Source organism: Neodiprion lecontei, chromosome 1 (genome assembly GCF_021901455.1).
Source record: "Neodiprion lecontei isolate iyNeoLeco1 chromosome 1, iyNeoLeco1.1, whole genome shotgun sequence".
Classification (NCBI taxonomy): domain Eukaryota; kingdom Metazoa; phylum Arthropoda; class Insecta; order Hymenoptera; family Diprionidae; genus Neodiprion; species Neodiprion lecontei.
Window position 1 is genome coordinate 22,729,734 of NC_060260.1, and position 16,957 is coordinate 22,746,690.

General features: G+C 40.6%; 5 protein-coding genes across 7 annotated transcripts; 1 reads left to right on the forward strand and 4 right to left on the reverse strand.

Annotated features, from left to right (window-relative positions):
- Window positions 1-399: 399 nt before the first annotated feature.
- On the reverse strand, window positions 400-2,973 carry LOC107228202. Its single transcript, XM_015669581.2, has 2 exons — window positions 2,512-2,973; window positions 400-911 (listed from the first exon to the last, which is right to left on the reverse strand). The coding sequence occupies exons 1-2, from the start codon at window positions 2,879-2,881 to the stop codon at window positions 565-567; spliced, it is 717 nt and encodes a 238-aa protein (XP_015525067.1). The 5' UTR covers window positions 2,882-2,973; the 3' UTR covers window positions 400-564.
- A 295-nt stretch (window positions 2,974-3,268) lies between these two features.
- LOC107228200 lies at window positions 3,269-6,194 on the reverse strand. Of its 2 annotated transcripts, none has more exons than XM_046734012.1 (3): window positions 5,888-6,194; window positions 5,413-5,613; window positions 3,269-4,745 (listed from the first exon to the last, which is right to left on the reverse strand). In XM_046734012.1, the coding sequence occupies exons 1-3, from the start codon at window positions 6,090-6,092 to the stop codon at window positions 4,378-4,380; spliced, it is 774 nt and encodes a 257-aa protein (XP_046589968.1). In that variant the 5' UTR covers window positions 6,093-6,194; the 3' UTR covers window positions 3,269-4,377. The 2 variants fall into 2 exon arrangements, with proteins under 2 accessions (XP_046589968.1, XP_015525065.1); XM_015669579.2 differs by having other exon boundaries at window positions 5,413-5,595; window positions 5,888-6,193.
- Window positions 6,195-7,930: 1,736 nt separating this feature from the next.
- On the reverse strand, window positions 7,931-10,986 carry LOC124293462. The gene is made up of 2 exons (XM_046734363.1): window positions 10,599-10,986; window positions 7,931-9,597 (listed from the first exon to the last, which is right to left on the reverse strand). The coding sequence occupies exons 1-2, from the start codon at window positions 10,774-10,776 to the stop codon at window positions 9,287-9,289; spliced, it is 489 nt and encodes a 162-aa protein (XP_046590319.1). The 5' UTR covers window positions 10,777-10,986; the 3' UTR covers window positions 7,931-9,286.
- Window positions 10,987-12,764: 1,778 nt separating this feature from the next.
- On the forward strand, window positions 12,765-14,780 carry LOC124293398. Of its 2 annotated transcripts, none has more exons than XM_046734261.1 (2): window positions 12,765-13,507; window positions 13,581-14,780. In XM_046734261.1, exons 1-2 carry the CDS (start codon window positions 13,141-13,143, stop codon window positions 13,802-13,804), a joined length of 591 nt encoding a protein of 196 aa, XP_046590217.1. In that variant the 5' UTR covers window positions 12,765-13,140; the 3' UTR covers window positions 13,805-14,780. The 2 variants fall into 2 exon arrangements, with proteins under 2 accessions (XP_046590217.1, XP_046590254.1); XM_046734298.1 differs by having other exon boundaries at window positions 13,594-14,780.
- LOC107228199 lies at window positions 14,410-16,108 on the reverse strand. The gene has a single exon (XM_015669577.2). The coding sequence runs from the start codon at window positions 15,805-15,807 to the stop codon at window positions 14,992-14,994; it is 816 nt and encodes a 271-aa protein (XP_015525063.1). The 5' UTR covers window positions 15,808-16,108; the 3' UTR covers window positions 14,410-14,991.
- Between the last annotated feature and the right edge of the window lie 849 nt (window positions 16,109-16,957).

The window sequence follows — 16,957 nt, forward strand, 5'->3', positions numbered from 1 at the left end:
TTATGAATCTCTGGAGCTAAGACCCGCCTCCAGGTACTGAAAGGGTGTTAGTTAACCCTTACTTTCACGGTGATCAACGGAAACAGGACTGAAATAGCTGCTCGTGGTGAGAAGCCAGGCTTACGTGGATTCGCTAAAAAAATTGGGATACCGTTCCTTTCCATACTTTCCAACCAATCGGACGTGTGCTGAGATGACCTAATTAGTTGACCAACCGCAAGGCTTGAGTAAAAGTTCTTGACTTTTCCGACAGAGGGTAGAGTCATCAGTACCTTCTTGCTACTTCTGAAGAATGACCGTTTCTCTGGGGAGCGGACCACAAGAGTCAAGACCATAGAATCACTCGAAAGAAGCAAACATGGAGAAAAATAAAATAAAAGGACTGCACTTTTACACAAATCTCTTTATTCTCATATTCAATAAATATATCATAACTTAGAAAATAAATAATACAACTGTAAAACATGATCGGTACTAAAAGAATGTCTTATATTGAATTGAGGCAATGATTTTTTTAACTACAGTGATCGAAACTACAATCAAGTAACGCAAAGGTGTCTGGGCTCACGGCACACCTTGGTAACCCTGATAGCCCTGGAACTGATCGACGTATTCGGGTACCCAGCCTCGGTAGGGCTCGCTTACTTCTTCCTGGGACCTGTGCCAATGATCGTGTGTATGTATGTCGTGTGGCTTTATGATACCGTAGCTGACTCTCGGAGGCAGTGGCGGAGGCGTAAGGAGAGCTTTGAGAGCTAGAGCACCGGAAATTAGAAGAGCCGCGAGTCCAGTACCCAAGCCCTTAATGCCAACAAGACCGATCAGGGTGATGACAATTGGTAGAACAATCATAGCCTTCAATTTCAGAGCCAGTAGAACAGGAATCAGGATTTTCTTGAGTTTGGAACGTCCTGAAGAAAGTAGGGAAAACAGATATTATCGTAAAATACAAAAAGTGAGTAAAGATAATTTCGAACCACTATGCATATGGGGTACAATGTATCGGGTATATCCTGGCTAGAAAACCCATAATCTCATCCCCACCGTCGCTCTCGGAATCCTGAAACCTACTTTCTTCGAAGCATGCACCAGACCTCCACTCTCTACGGCCAAGGTCAAGTCGCCAGTATTTTCTCTCTGCGTCTCTATCCTCGAGGCAGTGGTAATCGACCTAAAAACCTACCTGGAACGCGTACCACACGTCCCTCTACCTGGAGAACATGGTAAAGCATGCTTCGCCAAGAGTTTCACCCTTCTTAACTATACCGACGACGATGGTGGGAGCGCATGTGGGTCAACGTGCCGTTACCACGTGCCCGGAGCGTCGGAGCTTACTTCGGTTTATCTTTCTCCTTTTTCTTCTTTTATACTCTTTACCATTTTTATCTAGTATCGATCCCTGATCACATACGCGTATGTCTCTACATCTTAGCGTCACTCTGTTTCGGCTGCCTCGTATATATTTTGTCGGTAAAATAAGAAGATGTGGATTTGAATATACACAGGGCTAATAGAGCAGCAGCCTGAGCCACGTGTTAGAAATCGATTGCAGCCCGGTCTTAAGATTCTAAGAACACATCTCATGGGATCCGATGTGATGGAGAGTAGGAAGAAAAAAAATCTTCTATATCATCTCGAGGCAAATATTAAAAAGGTATTATCCTCAATCTTAGCCAACCAGAAAGGAGGATGCGGGAGAATACACTTGTCAGCGAATTGTTTCTCAGGTCGATGACATACTTACTATTCATTGGACGATGCTTTAGAAAGGTCTAGTATTTAAGAATACGATTTAAAGGGTTCTTTCTCATTCCGCGCTCGGCAGTCGCGGCCATAACTATGTTCGTAATGATCGAGGATCCTTTAAACGAACATCTAACAAGTCTGATATTAATCTATAATTTTATAGGCCGGTGGAATTTTATTTAGACGATGATGCACCGACGTTTTTCGGTATTCCTTTTCATTCTCTCCTCGTCTCCGTCTCTTGCTCTTTGCCTTACTAGAGCATGTATGATATGCAGTCAACTTATACCCTTGGAAAATTTTTTGAAAGCTGTATCGATTTATCTGATATTCTTTTTTATAGGTTGTAGCTTTTTTAGTTGAAAATATAGTAATAAATGCAATAGCTCGTAGGTACTTTTAAGTTAGCTAGTGAAAAATTGGTGCTTTCTTTTTTGCTAGTAGATTATAAACTCGGGTCTTGACGCGATTGAATGAATATGAACAGTAATTGTACGATTTTACACGCTAGCCATGCTGGATTGTTCTATATTTACTAAGGTCGCCGTATGCTTCAAAATATCATTTACCATACGCCTGTTCTGCAGTCTTTAACGTCAGAAATATAGTTAACTATTTTTTCTGTTATACTTAACTTGGACTGTTCGGTTAATAGACCCGATTTGACTAATTCTACATTTGAAGCTATTGCAAACTTATCCAACTGTTACATATAAGAAGAAAATTGAGAGTATTTTCATATAATCGATAAATGGAAAATCTTACCCTCTGAAGCGCCTTGAGTGAAGCTTCTGAGTTCTAATTGAACGTCTTTTTCGCCAAGAGCTCTTCCGAATAGATCAGCAGACGAGCCGTCATGGGGAAAACTAAGATGAATTTTGCGGCTTTGCAGGAATCTGTCTACGCTACTGAGAAGTGGGTCTGTCTCATATTGACTGACTTCAGAAGCGTCAACTGGTATTTTTTCCAATGTGATCATGTCACCGTAAATACGAATGGTATCTTCGCCATTTAGTTGGTCCATAACTCGGGTTAACTTGTCTTCGGCACAGCGCATGTCGCTCTCACATTCCTTTTTTGGCTCCGCATTGACAAGGGCAAGGCTTACAGTAAGCAGCGCGATTTTCCACTTCATTTTTGCTACTGTGATAATTTTCTTACTTATTTGTTACTGAATTAGACTAGAAAATGAACCGTTAATGCTGGTGACAATCGATGGTTCTTTTTGACTGTTCTGCCTTCAGGGCAATTTTTTCTTATATATCGCAGACCGGACAATAGTGGGGCTATGGTGGACTATTTGGCAGACGCTACCGACAACCGCGGTGTCAAGAATTTTAATTCCTATACGTTCTGTCCGTACCGCGATGCATCACAATGTGTCGGATTTGTAATTGATGCCAAATTAACCACATTTTCTTTTTTGCTGAACAGACGATGTTCGCAAATATTCTATACAATTCTATTCTATACGAAAATATTCTATGCAATTCAACCGGTAACAAAATAAAAATAACCCATCTTCAGCAGTTCGAAATGTATTCATACTCCGATTTAAACTTCATTGATTTCCTCGTGACTTCTCTTTATTATGCGCATTTTGTTTCTTGAGATGAATCAAGGTGTCCATACCAGTAAGAAGATAAAAATAACCGATCTTTAGCAGTTCGAAATGTATTCATACTCCGATTTGAACTTCGTCGATCTGCTCTTGAATTCTCTTTATTATGCGCATTTTGCTTCTTGAGATGAACGAGCTGTCGTATTAATGTATGGTAATTATTCGGATGATAGAGAAATAATGTCGTGTAAATGTGTGAAAATTTTTAAATCGTATCCGCTTATCAGTATTACATTTTTGTGACGGAAATTAGTTTTCTGTGACTGTCGTGACATGGTATGCAAAACGTTGGCCCGAATCTGATAGTAGGAGGCTTTCAGAGAGAGCTGTACATGTCCGAATTGAATTGCTTATGAGGCAGCTGCTACAAGCTAATTAGCATAAACATATTAGCCGCTACAGATGTACGGGTGTCAATATTACATTATATATTAATAATACCGCGCTGTGTGGCAGATTCTGTAGATGACAAATTGCGACATCTAATAATTTTAATAATTTATTAAATAGTATTTAATTACAAATTGTCCCATAAATAGTTATAATATATTATGCTAGCAGTCGAGGGTGTAACCTAAATTTATAATTACAAATTATATTCGTGTATACGTGTTGTATAAATATGAATGAAATGACATTAGTTTTATGGCCTCTCTGTTACATGGCATGCGTCAAAAATGTGAGGGATGCGGCAGTACTGTTTTTCCTCCGGACCCATTGACGCCGTTTCGTTAATTAAGAATAATATAAATATAATTGTAACAATATTGATACTAGAACTAATTATAAATTTTCACGTTTAAATATTATTAATAACGTATTCCTTTCAGTCCACTGGCAAATTTGAAGAGTTTGAGGTCTTCGCCTCTGCTCTGTACCAAACTATGTACCAATAGTAATTCCTGTGTTCCGATTTATCGTTCCATCGTTCGTTCGTTTGCTTGTCTGTCATTCCATCCGTCCATTTATTTTTACATCCAAATAGTCGAGCAGTGGTTGATATAGCATTCTTACTTAGCTTCTTCGGGAATTTGCCCACCGTAGGCAAGATGCTGAGCATCATTAGAATCGAAACTTCTATAATAACCCTGAGACTGAGAAGATGAGGGAGCTGACGACCAACTCTGAGAAGCCGGGGCTGAAGCCCAGGCAGCAATTGGCTGGACTCCCTTGCTGAAGATGTTACCAGTCGAGCTGCCACTGCCAAAGAGCTTTTGGAAAGCCAAGATACCGGCGAAAAGCAGAGCGATTTTACCGACAAACAGGGCCTTCGTCACGAGCAGAGCAAGTCCTCCCAATGCAATTGGGATCAAAGCGAAGATTTTCAAACCAGCGGCAGCCAGCAGGGGATGGATCGATTTCTTGGTTTTAGCTCTTGCTGTAAATGAGTAAAAACGCAGCTTTATCATCGGCGTAAAAGAATCCTTGTGCAAATAATTCGTATCTAACAGCATTGCTGTCAAGTAACTAATCGCTGTGGCCATTTTACTGATAAACCTTAACTTTGACTTTAGGTATGGCAGGTGAGAAATATTCAAATACTCTCTCACAGGTTCAGTGAGATTGCCCCGAGCGATTCGTACATACGAATTTCCCAAGCTCTACAAGCTCAGGGCACGGATTTGCTTGTCTATATCGCTAACTGTCGATATTATATCAGATTATGCGTTATGCAAAAGCCAGCAAAGATTTTAACATCAACTTGTTACAGTTACTCTCGTCAGGCGAAATGATTCGTGAATCGATTACCACCTCCTGGAAATCGTGAAGTTGATAATGGACATTCTTCATCTTGAGATGAACAGTGATTAATTTACAGTCGCAAGAACGAGCCGCTTATTTGCGACAGTAAAAGAAAATAACCATCCCAGTTTACGCCTGACGCTAAGGAAAGTGAAGGCCTCGGGACGTTGTGGCCATTGAGTCAAGTGGTAGTGAAAGGCCCACTCGAGACCCGTCTCCACTAACTAATGCCGATGCCGCAGCATAAGAGGAGTTACACAACGGGTGGCAACTCTCTGTGGAATCAGGAAGCTCAAATTCACCTTCTTCGATGGTGCGGGCGATCGATCCTTCGGGCAAGCTCAGCTTTAGACTGTGGCTCTTCAGGAAAGACACTACAGACTCGAACATCATGCTAGCCAGCTTGAAAGTCTTGTCGACTACTTCCCGAGGTAGTTCATTTATTAGCTCCGTTTCCGTTTCCAACACCTTACCACCTCGCTCCACTGAAACAAGACCGTGAACTTGGTCGGTTAGTTGGTTCAGCTGATCACAGAACAGTTAGACATAATCGTTCCTCGATACATTGTTCCGACTTAATGTATTCAAGAGGCGACATCTCTACGTACTCATTGGTAAAATATGTCAATGAACGAAATTGCGACGTGTGATATGATTGACGATTCGTCTCTAGTATATTAGTGAATTCACTTCAGCTGCAGCCTGTGAGACATGTAGTTGACGTTGAATTTACTTTAGAAGTGAAAGGGATTGTTAATGGATAGTGTGAAAACTCACTGGGTACATCTCGCACAAACGTCACGCCATCGATCAGTTGGATGTCACTCGATCTTGCAGCTCTTCCCAAGAAATTGATGCTCTTTACCGCGATGCACGAGAACATATCTTCGTGATTTAGACAATCCAAATTTCCACTGGATCCAGGCATAGGCACGGCGAACGCGGAAGTGGCCAAAAGCCCGAGAACGATAAGTCTGTTCATGGTAAGTCGATTTTGGATAATTACTCGCGTTATCGGTAGAGGTCTGACTGAGGTGGCACTAAACTTCACAGTACGTTGAAAATTTTGGAGCAAAATGTGAACCAGCCCTGTGTCGCTTGAATCTTTATAGGTGCGCCCCCCACCACCTTACCGCCTCCTCATCTCGGTGACGATGCTGCCCCTCAAGAAAACTTTCCTCGATAATTTTTTAAACAAACCACTACCGGCTAAGAATACGTTTACGCGGTCTTGCGGCCTGGGCGGACCCTATTGATGAGTCAAAGCGAGATTAGACTCCGTCGCCCCAACCCAGGGCTGGCTCAGCAGAATTTGGGTCAGCTACGGGAGAAGTGCTGTGTGGGTCTCGTCGAAAAAATGTGAAGAAGGTGCCGGTACAGGCTGGCTCACACAGGAAGTTTTGGGGAATGATCCTGCATATCCAGAATTATCGGTGGATCAGAATGGTATTCCAAGAGTTTATTTTCGATGGTACATAACGGTGTAGGAAAGAGAATCGCTGGCCAATTTCCAGATCTATTTTACATGAAAGGTTGCTGTTGGAATCAGTATACAAAAATTTACATATCGTTCCGAAATTCATCTCTATTCCTGTCGAACAGTTCTTGAAGCCGATGCCTTTACATTCAGCAACGACTCGTATGCATAGATAAGTAAGCGAATAGCCACGTATGAAACTCATAAAAATTCAGAAACACATCTCTTGTGATATTTTTGTCATTGTATGTATGCCGGCAGACCACACCTATCACTCAGCAGCAGGTAGACGCAAACAATATGCTAGTTCGTAACAGTTTCTACACGAGTTTATGGGTTTGGAAATTTGCTAAGCAAAGCTACGCAGATGTGTTATAAGAGGTTTTTCTCCGTGCCATTGGTACAGGTAATGAGAAAGTCGGCTGTCTTTGTTCTTTGTGGATATGAACCGCGATCCAAATATTTGCAACAAACAACTCTTTCACCAAACAGATACTCAGTACTCGTGTATTTGATAATGTCATGCACCAGCGCACTGCTCTAGGCGAGAGCTGCATATAACATCCGCTCGAAATCATAAGGGTAAGCTGGCCAAGCTTGTCTTGATTGCCTTGACCCAGAGACGGCAACCGGTATCTGGTAACGCGTGGACCTTCCAATAGCCACGACTGGTTTTCTTACGTAATCCACGCATATAATGCAGCCGCATTCTAGTGCCTAAAAACAATTTTTGTTCGCTATGAATCCTGCGTTGTTCTACATATTGCTTCATCGGAAAAATCGCTAATAGCGCTGTTAAATATCCTTAAAATTAACGAATTATCGACTCTTTCTTCAACGAAACTCAGCCCACCGATAGGAAATGCTCGAACGATACGTGACGCAGTGAAATTTGAGATTCATATATTGGCAGATCGGAATTTTCGATCCCGCTCCAAATGAGGATTCATGAAAATGGGTCGGTATTAATTTACCTATGTTTAAAATTCCGTTACCCTATTAGCAATGGTGACAATGGGAGGCATCTCATTGTGTGCCGAAAGATGGCGAGGTGTTTAAAAATTTAGTATCGGTTTTGCATTACTTAACGGTAAATTGTACGGCAAGAGTATATCTGTATCTGCGGGCTTGAACTGGGCCTCAATTCGAGCTGTCTCACACTTTGCACATAGAATCGTAAGCGAAATTTTTTTTTCGTAGCAGAACAAGCTGGCCGTTCAAAATCCTGCATCCACAGTCAGTTAGGATCAATGGAAAGTGTCTTTGAATGAGTTTTTGTTTGCCCGAGAGAAAACAAGATTCTTTATTCAAAAATTACAGTCGCTTAATCGGTGCTAAATGGTAAAATTATTTATGTCACTTTAGCACGCTCCCCAGAACAATCTTATCTGATTTTTAAGAATGGTTTCGCTTATTTAAGAATGTGACGGTACAGGAATCGTGTAAGATGAGCATATTACTTTGAGGGTTCATCACGAATAATGACATAATTATTTCTAAACGTAAGACTCTCGTTATTAGAATACCCTGGAGGACGGGTCCTGAGGGTCGGTCAATGCCCTGCGGGACTAGGTCGAGGCTAGCCACGTGCAGTCAAGGTTTGAATTTGGTTGCATTTGGACTCACTCTAAACTTCCTCTATTCCCGGTATGCATAAGTAAAGACTGACAATAATCTGGTATCTTTAACCAATGAGCGCATTTTTGCGAAATGGTTACAAAAGTTTATTGACGGGTTCATCCAACCCTTGAATCTTTTTCTCTTACAATGAAATGTAATTAAATAAATTAAACCTAGACAAACAACAAGATAAAACTACTGACAGAATACTTATTGAGTTTCTATACAATTTAATCTATCACTTATAGTAGTCTATTAATTGGACTACGTGGCGCACAGGTATTGAGTTCGCAAATGGACTCAGGTCAGCAGTCCGTTTGCGAAGTCTTTAGGATGTTGAATAAAATGAATGCGGAAATGGCAGACCCCAATTCTGGTGAATGAGTCAAAAGGATTACGTTGAAGCCGGACTTGAGAGCGATTTCATTAACTCTTCGCGTCCGGTAAAAGAGAAACTTTCTCCCTCGGCATCTGACATAACTTTTGTAACTTGCGTCGTTTGGAATGTCTACGGATTTTGTAGAAATATTTTTCACTACCAGTTCAAGCGCGGTCAAGATCGTTTATATGATTTTAAAATGGAATTTCTAGGCACTTCATTACAGCCTAAAAGATTCAAGGTGAGTACGATTTCGCTTTTCTAGATACGTGTTCATTTCTGCCCGCGTTGCAAAGAATTGACAACTTTCCTATGAGCACTGCCACTCTCGACTTTTGTTACTCAACATTCTGCAACTGAAGACTCAACGAATCGCTATGTGAACTAATCTAAGCGTCCCATTAAAAATTTTCATCAGTATAGACTGCGATATACTATAACATGAAAAGCAATTCAACGTATTAAACGCAAACTAATGAAATAATCAATAACTTAGTTAAAACTTTTCGTCCATTCTTCTTTAAGTATTTCCAATCTTACACTTTTCAAAACAAAAATGACCTTCTGAAGAAAATACTCGGAAAACAGGTTACTAAATATTTCTTGATTAATTGATTTCATTTAACATTGCCTAATTATTGTCTTAAATGTCAATCATGTCTGTGCAGATCCATGCGTGATGAAATTATCACTTTTGTTTTCAATCTCGATAATATTTGTAGGGTAAATCGTCATCGTCATCGGGATCAGCTCGTCTGTAATCCTCGTTTCGCCTATACTTGCTCAATGGGACGTTTACAACTTCATAGTTGGCACTGCCTGATCCCTGAGCAACCTTTTTGAGCCCCACAATGGACGCAAGGATGAGACTCATCAAACTTAGTATCACCGCCTTTCCGCTCAGTACAGCTAAAGTCTTCAAGGCAATCGGAAGGAGGATTGATTTAATGAGCAAAAAACCGACTACCAAAGGCAAAACGTACTTGCTCAATTTCGCCTTCTTTTTGCGACCTAGAAAAAAACAAGAAAATATTACTATCGGCAAGATTCACTTCACGATTGTAGGGGTTGATCATCTTTGAATCTATGAATATTTTGAATTCACCAATTGTCTGGATCGGTGTAATAATGTTTAAGTCGAGAAAAATCGTCATCATTTGTTCACTCTGCAGTTGATAACTTATAGGATAAAAAATAATAATTCCAATGTATTGTAAAATAATTTTAGTGCGTGACTCCTTTTTGAGTTAACAAGTAAGATGATAGAACTTTTACAACACGTGTACACGTGCTGTACGCTATAACTCATTTGCCTGAGCATGGAGAACTGAAAATATAGATTTATTGCCAACAAAATTGACCAATTTTTTTTTAGCATTTGTTTAGTTTGAAATTCCACTGTGTATGGGGCGTTTAAAGCCAAAGTCAATTTTTTTTTGAATGAAAAAAGGAAATTAAAATAAATATAACAATTATTTTTATCACATTTTCAAACTATTATGGAAATATTTCTTTTGATCTTTGATTTCTGTAAAAAAATTCCACTCATCTAAAAAATGTCGCTCTTCGTGTTTTCAATCTTATAATTTTTAATCTCACGCTATCCCCAAAAAATGATTTAAATTTGAGGTTAAATTTGAGATTAAATTTTGTACTAAAACAAAAACCAAAATTCATTGGACATCAAAATCCAACGGGGTCTGGCCGATGACCCTGTGATTTGATACAGGATGCCCCATATATAAATATGAGTTCTGATTGTCGTCATGGTTTTGTGTGTGGCGAAAAAAACCCTTTTAAGTGAAAAATCCAAGGATTACAAATGTGTCTATTTGATTTTTTGATTTTTTTTTTTTTGCAGGCCACATGAATCAAACTTGGAGCCCAAAAAAAAAAATTTTGTTGGTTAAATTTGAAAGCACGTTTGTCCAAGATGTCGGGGTCGTATAATTCCAATCTAAAAATAATAAAACTGAAGTTTCTTTGTGACAGTAAACCGAACCATCCCTCACCTTCGACGAAATTATTTTCTGGAAGAAATAATTCGAAAAAATTCATGGCGCGGTCTTCGACCCATCCGCTGATACCAGGAGATCCATTTTCTTCTATTGCAGTACCTTCAATTGGAGTCTCCTGACTGCTGACTTGAGACAACAGAAACGCCAAGTAAATGCAGCACAACGATAACATTTTGTTTAGTTATAATTTATTGCATTAGCGATTTTCAGTTCAAATATAAAATATAATCTAATCGAAGAACTCGCGAGACGTTCAATATATCGAGTTCGTTATGCACAAAGAGAGCCTTGAATGTAAGGTTTCATCTTCCGAAAATTGTAAATCACTTGTCCTCGCGTGAAACATACAAAAAAATCGGCGTCATACCGACGAAGCGATCAACCCTCAAAGAATCGGACAACTGGCTCTATTCCGAGGAAGTAAATAACCTTATATAGACTCTGGGGAAACAGTAAAAAGAGCCTTCAATCATCTGGGAACTGACGCGTGACGATCGTGCGGTTCCTCCAGTTCCTCCGGCTGCCGTTCGCGATTCTTCTTCAAGATCAAGCCTCTCGATTGGCCGTGACATTCTGTATTTGTGTGATGATTGGCCGATCTAAAACCCGATGCTCAACGCTCACCGTGGGAGAGTTTATCATCCATTAGCGCATTATTTCACACTTGAGTTACTTCACCTGACTGTTTTATTACAGACTGTCCATCCCCGTAGTCATCCCGTTTCTTTATTTTCGTCCAATTCGTTATTATTTCTCCCAACTTTATTTAGGTATAAACTGGTCACCCAGAGTACTGTTTTTTACCTTGCAGCTGGGAGAATTTTTCGAAGTCAAATAAAACAGACAAGACTAGTAATAGGACAGAATTTAAGCATTGAAACGAGTATTAATTCATTACTCTGGAAGAATCTTCTACGTGCCAGCATAACTCTGGCGTGAAATTGGTTATCGTGATCACTGGTAGTATTGGTTATGTCAGTTAAGTCGACTGTGATGAAAAAGTAGAATAGTAGTGGCAACCAGTCAGATCGTAAAACCAATTGCAATTCAACGATCTTATTACGAGCCGTTATTAATTAAAGCAAATGAAAAGTCGTTGGTAAAAACAAGTATTTATCACCAAAAAACGGTACACTGAAGAAAAACCGTAATGATGACGTTAAATCTAACAATCGTGACGAATTGTTGGGTCGACCGTAGACCACGTCCGATTACAGAGTCTGAATTTTTAGAATATAACAAAGAGGCGGATTGAAAGATTATTATGAAATCTCATTCGTATTGTGTATATGAAGTAAGAGACGTCAGCCTAACTCTAGCACTTGAATAAAATTGCTGTAACTTGTGGGTCAGTCGTTTCATACACCAAGAGCTACGGTAATTGGGTGAGGGAGATGATGGACAGAAAAATTATATCGATGTCTAGGGTATTCATGTCATCATTCCACCTTTCGACGCCGTTGAAGTCAGCTCGTCTATCTTGTTCAAGGAAATCTAGCTTAGTTACATGATTCGGATTTAACTTATTTCGCCGTGTTATACTTTTATCAGTCAAGATTGTTTCAATGTCAAGGATGAAAATGAAGATAAGTCCCCCAACCGTTGTGGTAGACTTGAATATGGAAAACACAAGATGCGATAAACGAGCAAAAACTTATTAACTATCAATCGATCGGTCGTTCCTTGCCATTGAATTTTGCCCTCCAACTAGAGCAGCCTACGCGAGGTACCGCAATGCCTGTGTTTTCATTCGTATCTGGTAATTTCTTCATGAAAAACATTAGGACAGGAAAAAAGGTATCCGAAGAACGATACACTGCTTTCTCGGAGATAACGTCATGTCCAGTAGAAGAAGATCATCTTGACGAAGAGTAGAGTAGCTCTGCACATGTCTTCGAGCTGGCGTTCTTCGAAACGGCACAAATCACATCGTGACCGTAACCCAAAATCCACCGCACCATTATTACCTCCAGGTAGACAAGCTGCCACCGTCTATTACGATATCCTGTCGTACAGACATATACTTTTCGCAATTTTTTTTTTACAGACCGCATATTTTCCCGTCAACTGAAGCGTGCCCGTCTCGCTGTTCCCCTACTAGCACCACACTGCGTCGGGCTGGTTAGTTCGTCGGCGTCCTGCGCTCATTGCGGATCTCCGATATATCATATCGTAATTTCTAACGAAACCGATCGCCAAACTCGTAACCATGCACTCAAGCTGTTCGTGAACACTGGTCAGTTCTTCCTTTACCGTACGTAAATCGAGTTCCGGTATTTCCAGTTCTCTAACACGGAAAGCCACGAAAAGTATACTCGAACTTTGATTCGTATTCCATCAGTCGAGTATGGTCTCGTGGTTGCTACAGATTCTTCGGTTACTTGATTTTGAGTTTGCAGTTTTCTCAATCCAATTTACTCTTAGTTCAGTAACGCACAACCAGCAACTGCATCAGTAGACAAAGGAGCAATGGGATACATCGTAATGAAGTAAAAGCTCAGCTGGAGTTAGCCAGAGATATTTGAAGCCACAAAATATGAAGATAAGAGTGACCTTGATCATTTTTATGTGCACCACCTTTGCTGCGAACGCTGATAAGTTTCCAGAGACAAAAGATCTGGCGAAGAAGTCCGAACCAAGGCACCGAGTGTACGAGTATTCAAGAAGCATCGAAGCCGTCAGCGTAGATTTCGGTAATGCAAATGGCGGAGGTCGAAGTGAAGTTACGAAGCATGTGCGCCTCTCCTACACCCCAGATGAAGAAGATATCTCAGACAGTATGGTGGGAAATCATATTCAGAAGGGATCCGAGAGGTCATTGCAGGTGCTGACTAGTACGAGGAAGAACTCTAAGCAGCCATCGAAAATTCTTCACTCTGATGGCTCGACCTCGAGCGAGAAAGGTGAATTCAATCGATCATTTCTCTTGATTTACGAATTAATTAAACAATATTTATACCAAAGTAACCAATTAAGGGTTCTCTTGCAGTTGTGTCGAGGAGGAGAAAGGACAAGATGGAGGATTTCATGATGCCACTCTTAGTGGCTTACAAAATGAAATTTGCTGCATTGATACCAATACTAATGGGTGGGATGTCACTGCTGGTCTCAACAACAGCTTTGGCTGGATTCTTCTTTTCACTGTTCGCCGCCGTGCTAGGACTCAAAACCGACTAAACATGCTATCCAAGGAAGGATAGCTCTAACGCAAAGAGAAACTGTATACTTTCAACCTGGAGCATCTTCAATTGTGCAGAGAGAACTTTGCAAGAAATGATCGATCGTGCAGCTGGGCAATGATTATATTTTGTCGATAACCCAAATGTGTAGGTTTTATTTACGCTTATTTCTACCTACCTTATGCTAGCTCGATATACTCGGAATAGCCAGATAAATCAAGCGCAAAATGTCTGGGTAAACGGGTTATCATTGACCATCATCAAGCTGCTCTAAGACAGCACTTCATTGATGCAAACAAGTGCATCAACCTGAGGTATTATCTGCGAGGTTGAATCGTGCAGCGAAATAACGGGAAAATATTCTATACGCATACAGGCGTGCATCAACTGTTACACAATAAAACAAGTTCAATATTATTGTAGATGATAAATATTTGTTTAATTTAATTGGCTTAACATTAGTACATTTGTTTTGTCGCGTTTTACATGTTTCGATCTGGATTAGGTGTATGAATGGATATGGCTTTTCATGATGTATCCAGTTATAATTAATCTCTTATTAGCTAATTTAAATATTCTTCTACAATACACGCTTGTTCCTCGGATATTAAGATTAAACGTGTTCGTAGTTTTGAAATAGTTTATTTCAGGTAGGTATTTATTATATTAAATTAAGATCTTACCTACTTCATCTCATGACACTGATGACATTAAAATATCTTACGCTCTGTAATAAATAATTCGTTATATTCAACAAAGCCTAAATCTGACTTTCTGCTTCGCCTATCCCGCAAATAAAATATTAGTGACATGAACGCAATGTAGGGAAGTGTGGAGTAGATCTTTGTGAGCCAGGGGCAAAGCGAATTCAATACTAGCAGTATCGCAATTCTGCAAAGTGTATGAAGGTGTTGAATTCAACCTAACCTCTGCTTACATAATTTCTATTCTTCCCGACAGGCCTGAAAGTAGCAGTGAATAATCTTCGAAATAGTAATGTATTGGAAAAAATGTAATTAATTATAAATCGTATAACGAGATGCTACGATCTATAAGTAACGTTCATAATAAAAAAAACTCATCTCTTCAGCTATCTAATCTCTCTTTAGTTTTGTTGAAAATTATGTCGCGATATCAGAATTGCCGGATGTTTATCTTTTTCAGGAAGAAACTGTCTTCTATACTTGTAATTTTCGCCTTTTTCACAATTAACGGGAATCGTTGATTTGTCCTTTGTAGGCTAAGCTGTGAGCGAAACTCTCATCCGTCTGCTTGAAGCCTTCGGGAACAGGTACAACGGCGTCTAGACCCAGACTCCTCATGCTCCTATCCCAGCCTCCGCCGCCACCGCCACCGCTGCTCTGCCAACCCCCACCGTGGTGCATGTCTCCTCCTCCACCTCCTTGTTTCTGCTGGAGCAGCTTCTTCAAGGCAATGATGAGGGAGAGGACCAGAGCTATTTTAGCAATGATGAAAGCTTTTCCCGCCAGCAGGAACAGGCCCATCATCCCCAGTGGTACCATAGCGATCATCTTCATGCCCATACCCATCATCATCATGCCCATCATTTTCTTCATTTTACCACGACCTTCTTCGATACTTCTTTTGAGGTCAGTAGACGTCATTTTTGGCAGACTTATTTGTAGATCAAAACCGTTCATTAGAGAGGTGATCTTGTTGAACAGGATTGTGTTCAACGTCTCTTCTCTGAAAGATCCGGCTCTGCCTAGAGATTCGAGATCCTGTTCAGAGTAGCGCTGTGTATCTACATGATCGTTCTTGATCAATTCAACGTTTTCGGTGATCGGTATGTTGCTGTTAATTCTCCCGAATCTATCGAGAAAAGAAATCGCCTTCTTCTTCAAACATGGTGAGAGACCGATGTCCTGCTGCTGGCACTCCTCGTACACACGAAAGGCGGTTCTATAGCCTTTTTCAATGATATCAGCGTCATCCGCTGCCCTGGCAAGCTTCGACGATATCATCAACACCAAAAGAAAACCGAAGCTTTTTGCGAAGGTCATTTTCTCGCCGTATTTGAAGACTACTTCCACAAAATCGAATCACAGTATTCCAATTTTCTCCTACCACACTTAAACTGAATTGCACAATTAGTTAAATTTGTACCGGTAAAACTTCGAACAGTGAAAACTTCGTTGGCACACAGAGCGTTTAGTACCAGCTGACCACAGTAGGGATAACTTCAATAACTGACTTTTTATGCACTTGGCTGGGCAGAAATTCGTCGTTGAACGAGTATATATATCCAGTATCCAGATTCGGTACAGCGACGAGAACACCGGAACCCTATACCAAAGGGATCGCAACTTCGACTGAATCTAAGCAGACGTTCGGCGAAATATATACTGTCAGATCGTCGGAGGGGTGGCATGTATGTGTTTGTGTGCCTCGAAACCATGCCGAGATAATAGTTCGTTCGTGCTCTCTATGATCGAGCGGAGGTGCGCGGGGATGTGACCCCAAAGGAGAATCTCGGGACCCTCTTGACATAGAGACCCATTGAAGGTAATTCACGTTTGCGTATGCTTGTGCCTACAGCTCCTTCATCCCGTACTCTTCGTGTAAACAAAAGAAAGCGTGCGATCGACGAGAAGGACGGTGTACATGAGTTCGCGTTTTACACCGACCGACCCGCCAATGCGGACCGTAAACCTTTTTAGTGCCTCTTACAATATAACTCCGTATGAAAAAAAAAAACTCATTCCCACATGGCAAATGGCCATTCGGGTAAGTAGGCACAATTTCCGGGTCGAGGGGTAAATAATTGTCATATAACGGATCGGCGTATTCTAACGGGTAAGTGAAAACATCGATCGGATCTATCGGTTCATACTTATGTATCGCTTCAATTAATGAATGCATGTCACGTTAGAATTGGTAAAGCTGCGTGGCGAGGATCATTCCGTATCAAATCTTTATTACCGATAATTATCCGCATACATAGGCGGCTTGTCTTATCCCCATGAGAAGAATTTCTAACTCGCGGGTTGCCGAATTTACCGTATATGTATTCAACAAGGTACACGAAGAATCTGTAGTTGAAAATTGTGACGGATTTCACTTGAAAGTTGGGTCATTGTATGCGCATATATGTGGATTAGCAGGGAGCACGAGGGTACGTTAACAAACCCATTACCACAGTAGTTAATATCG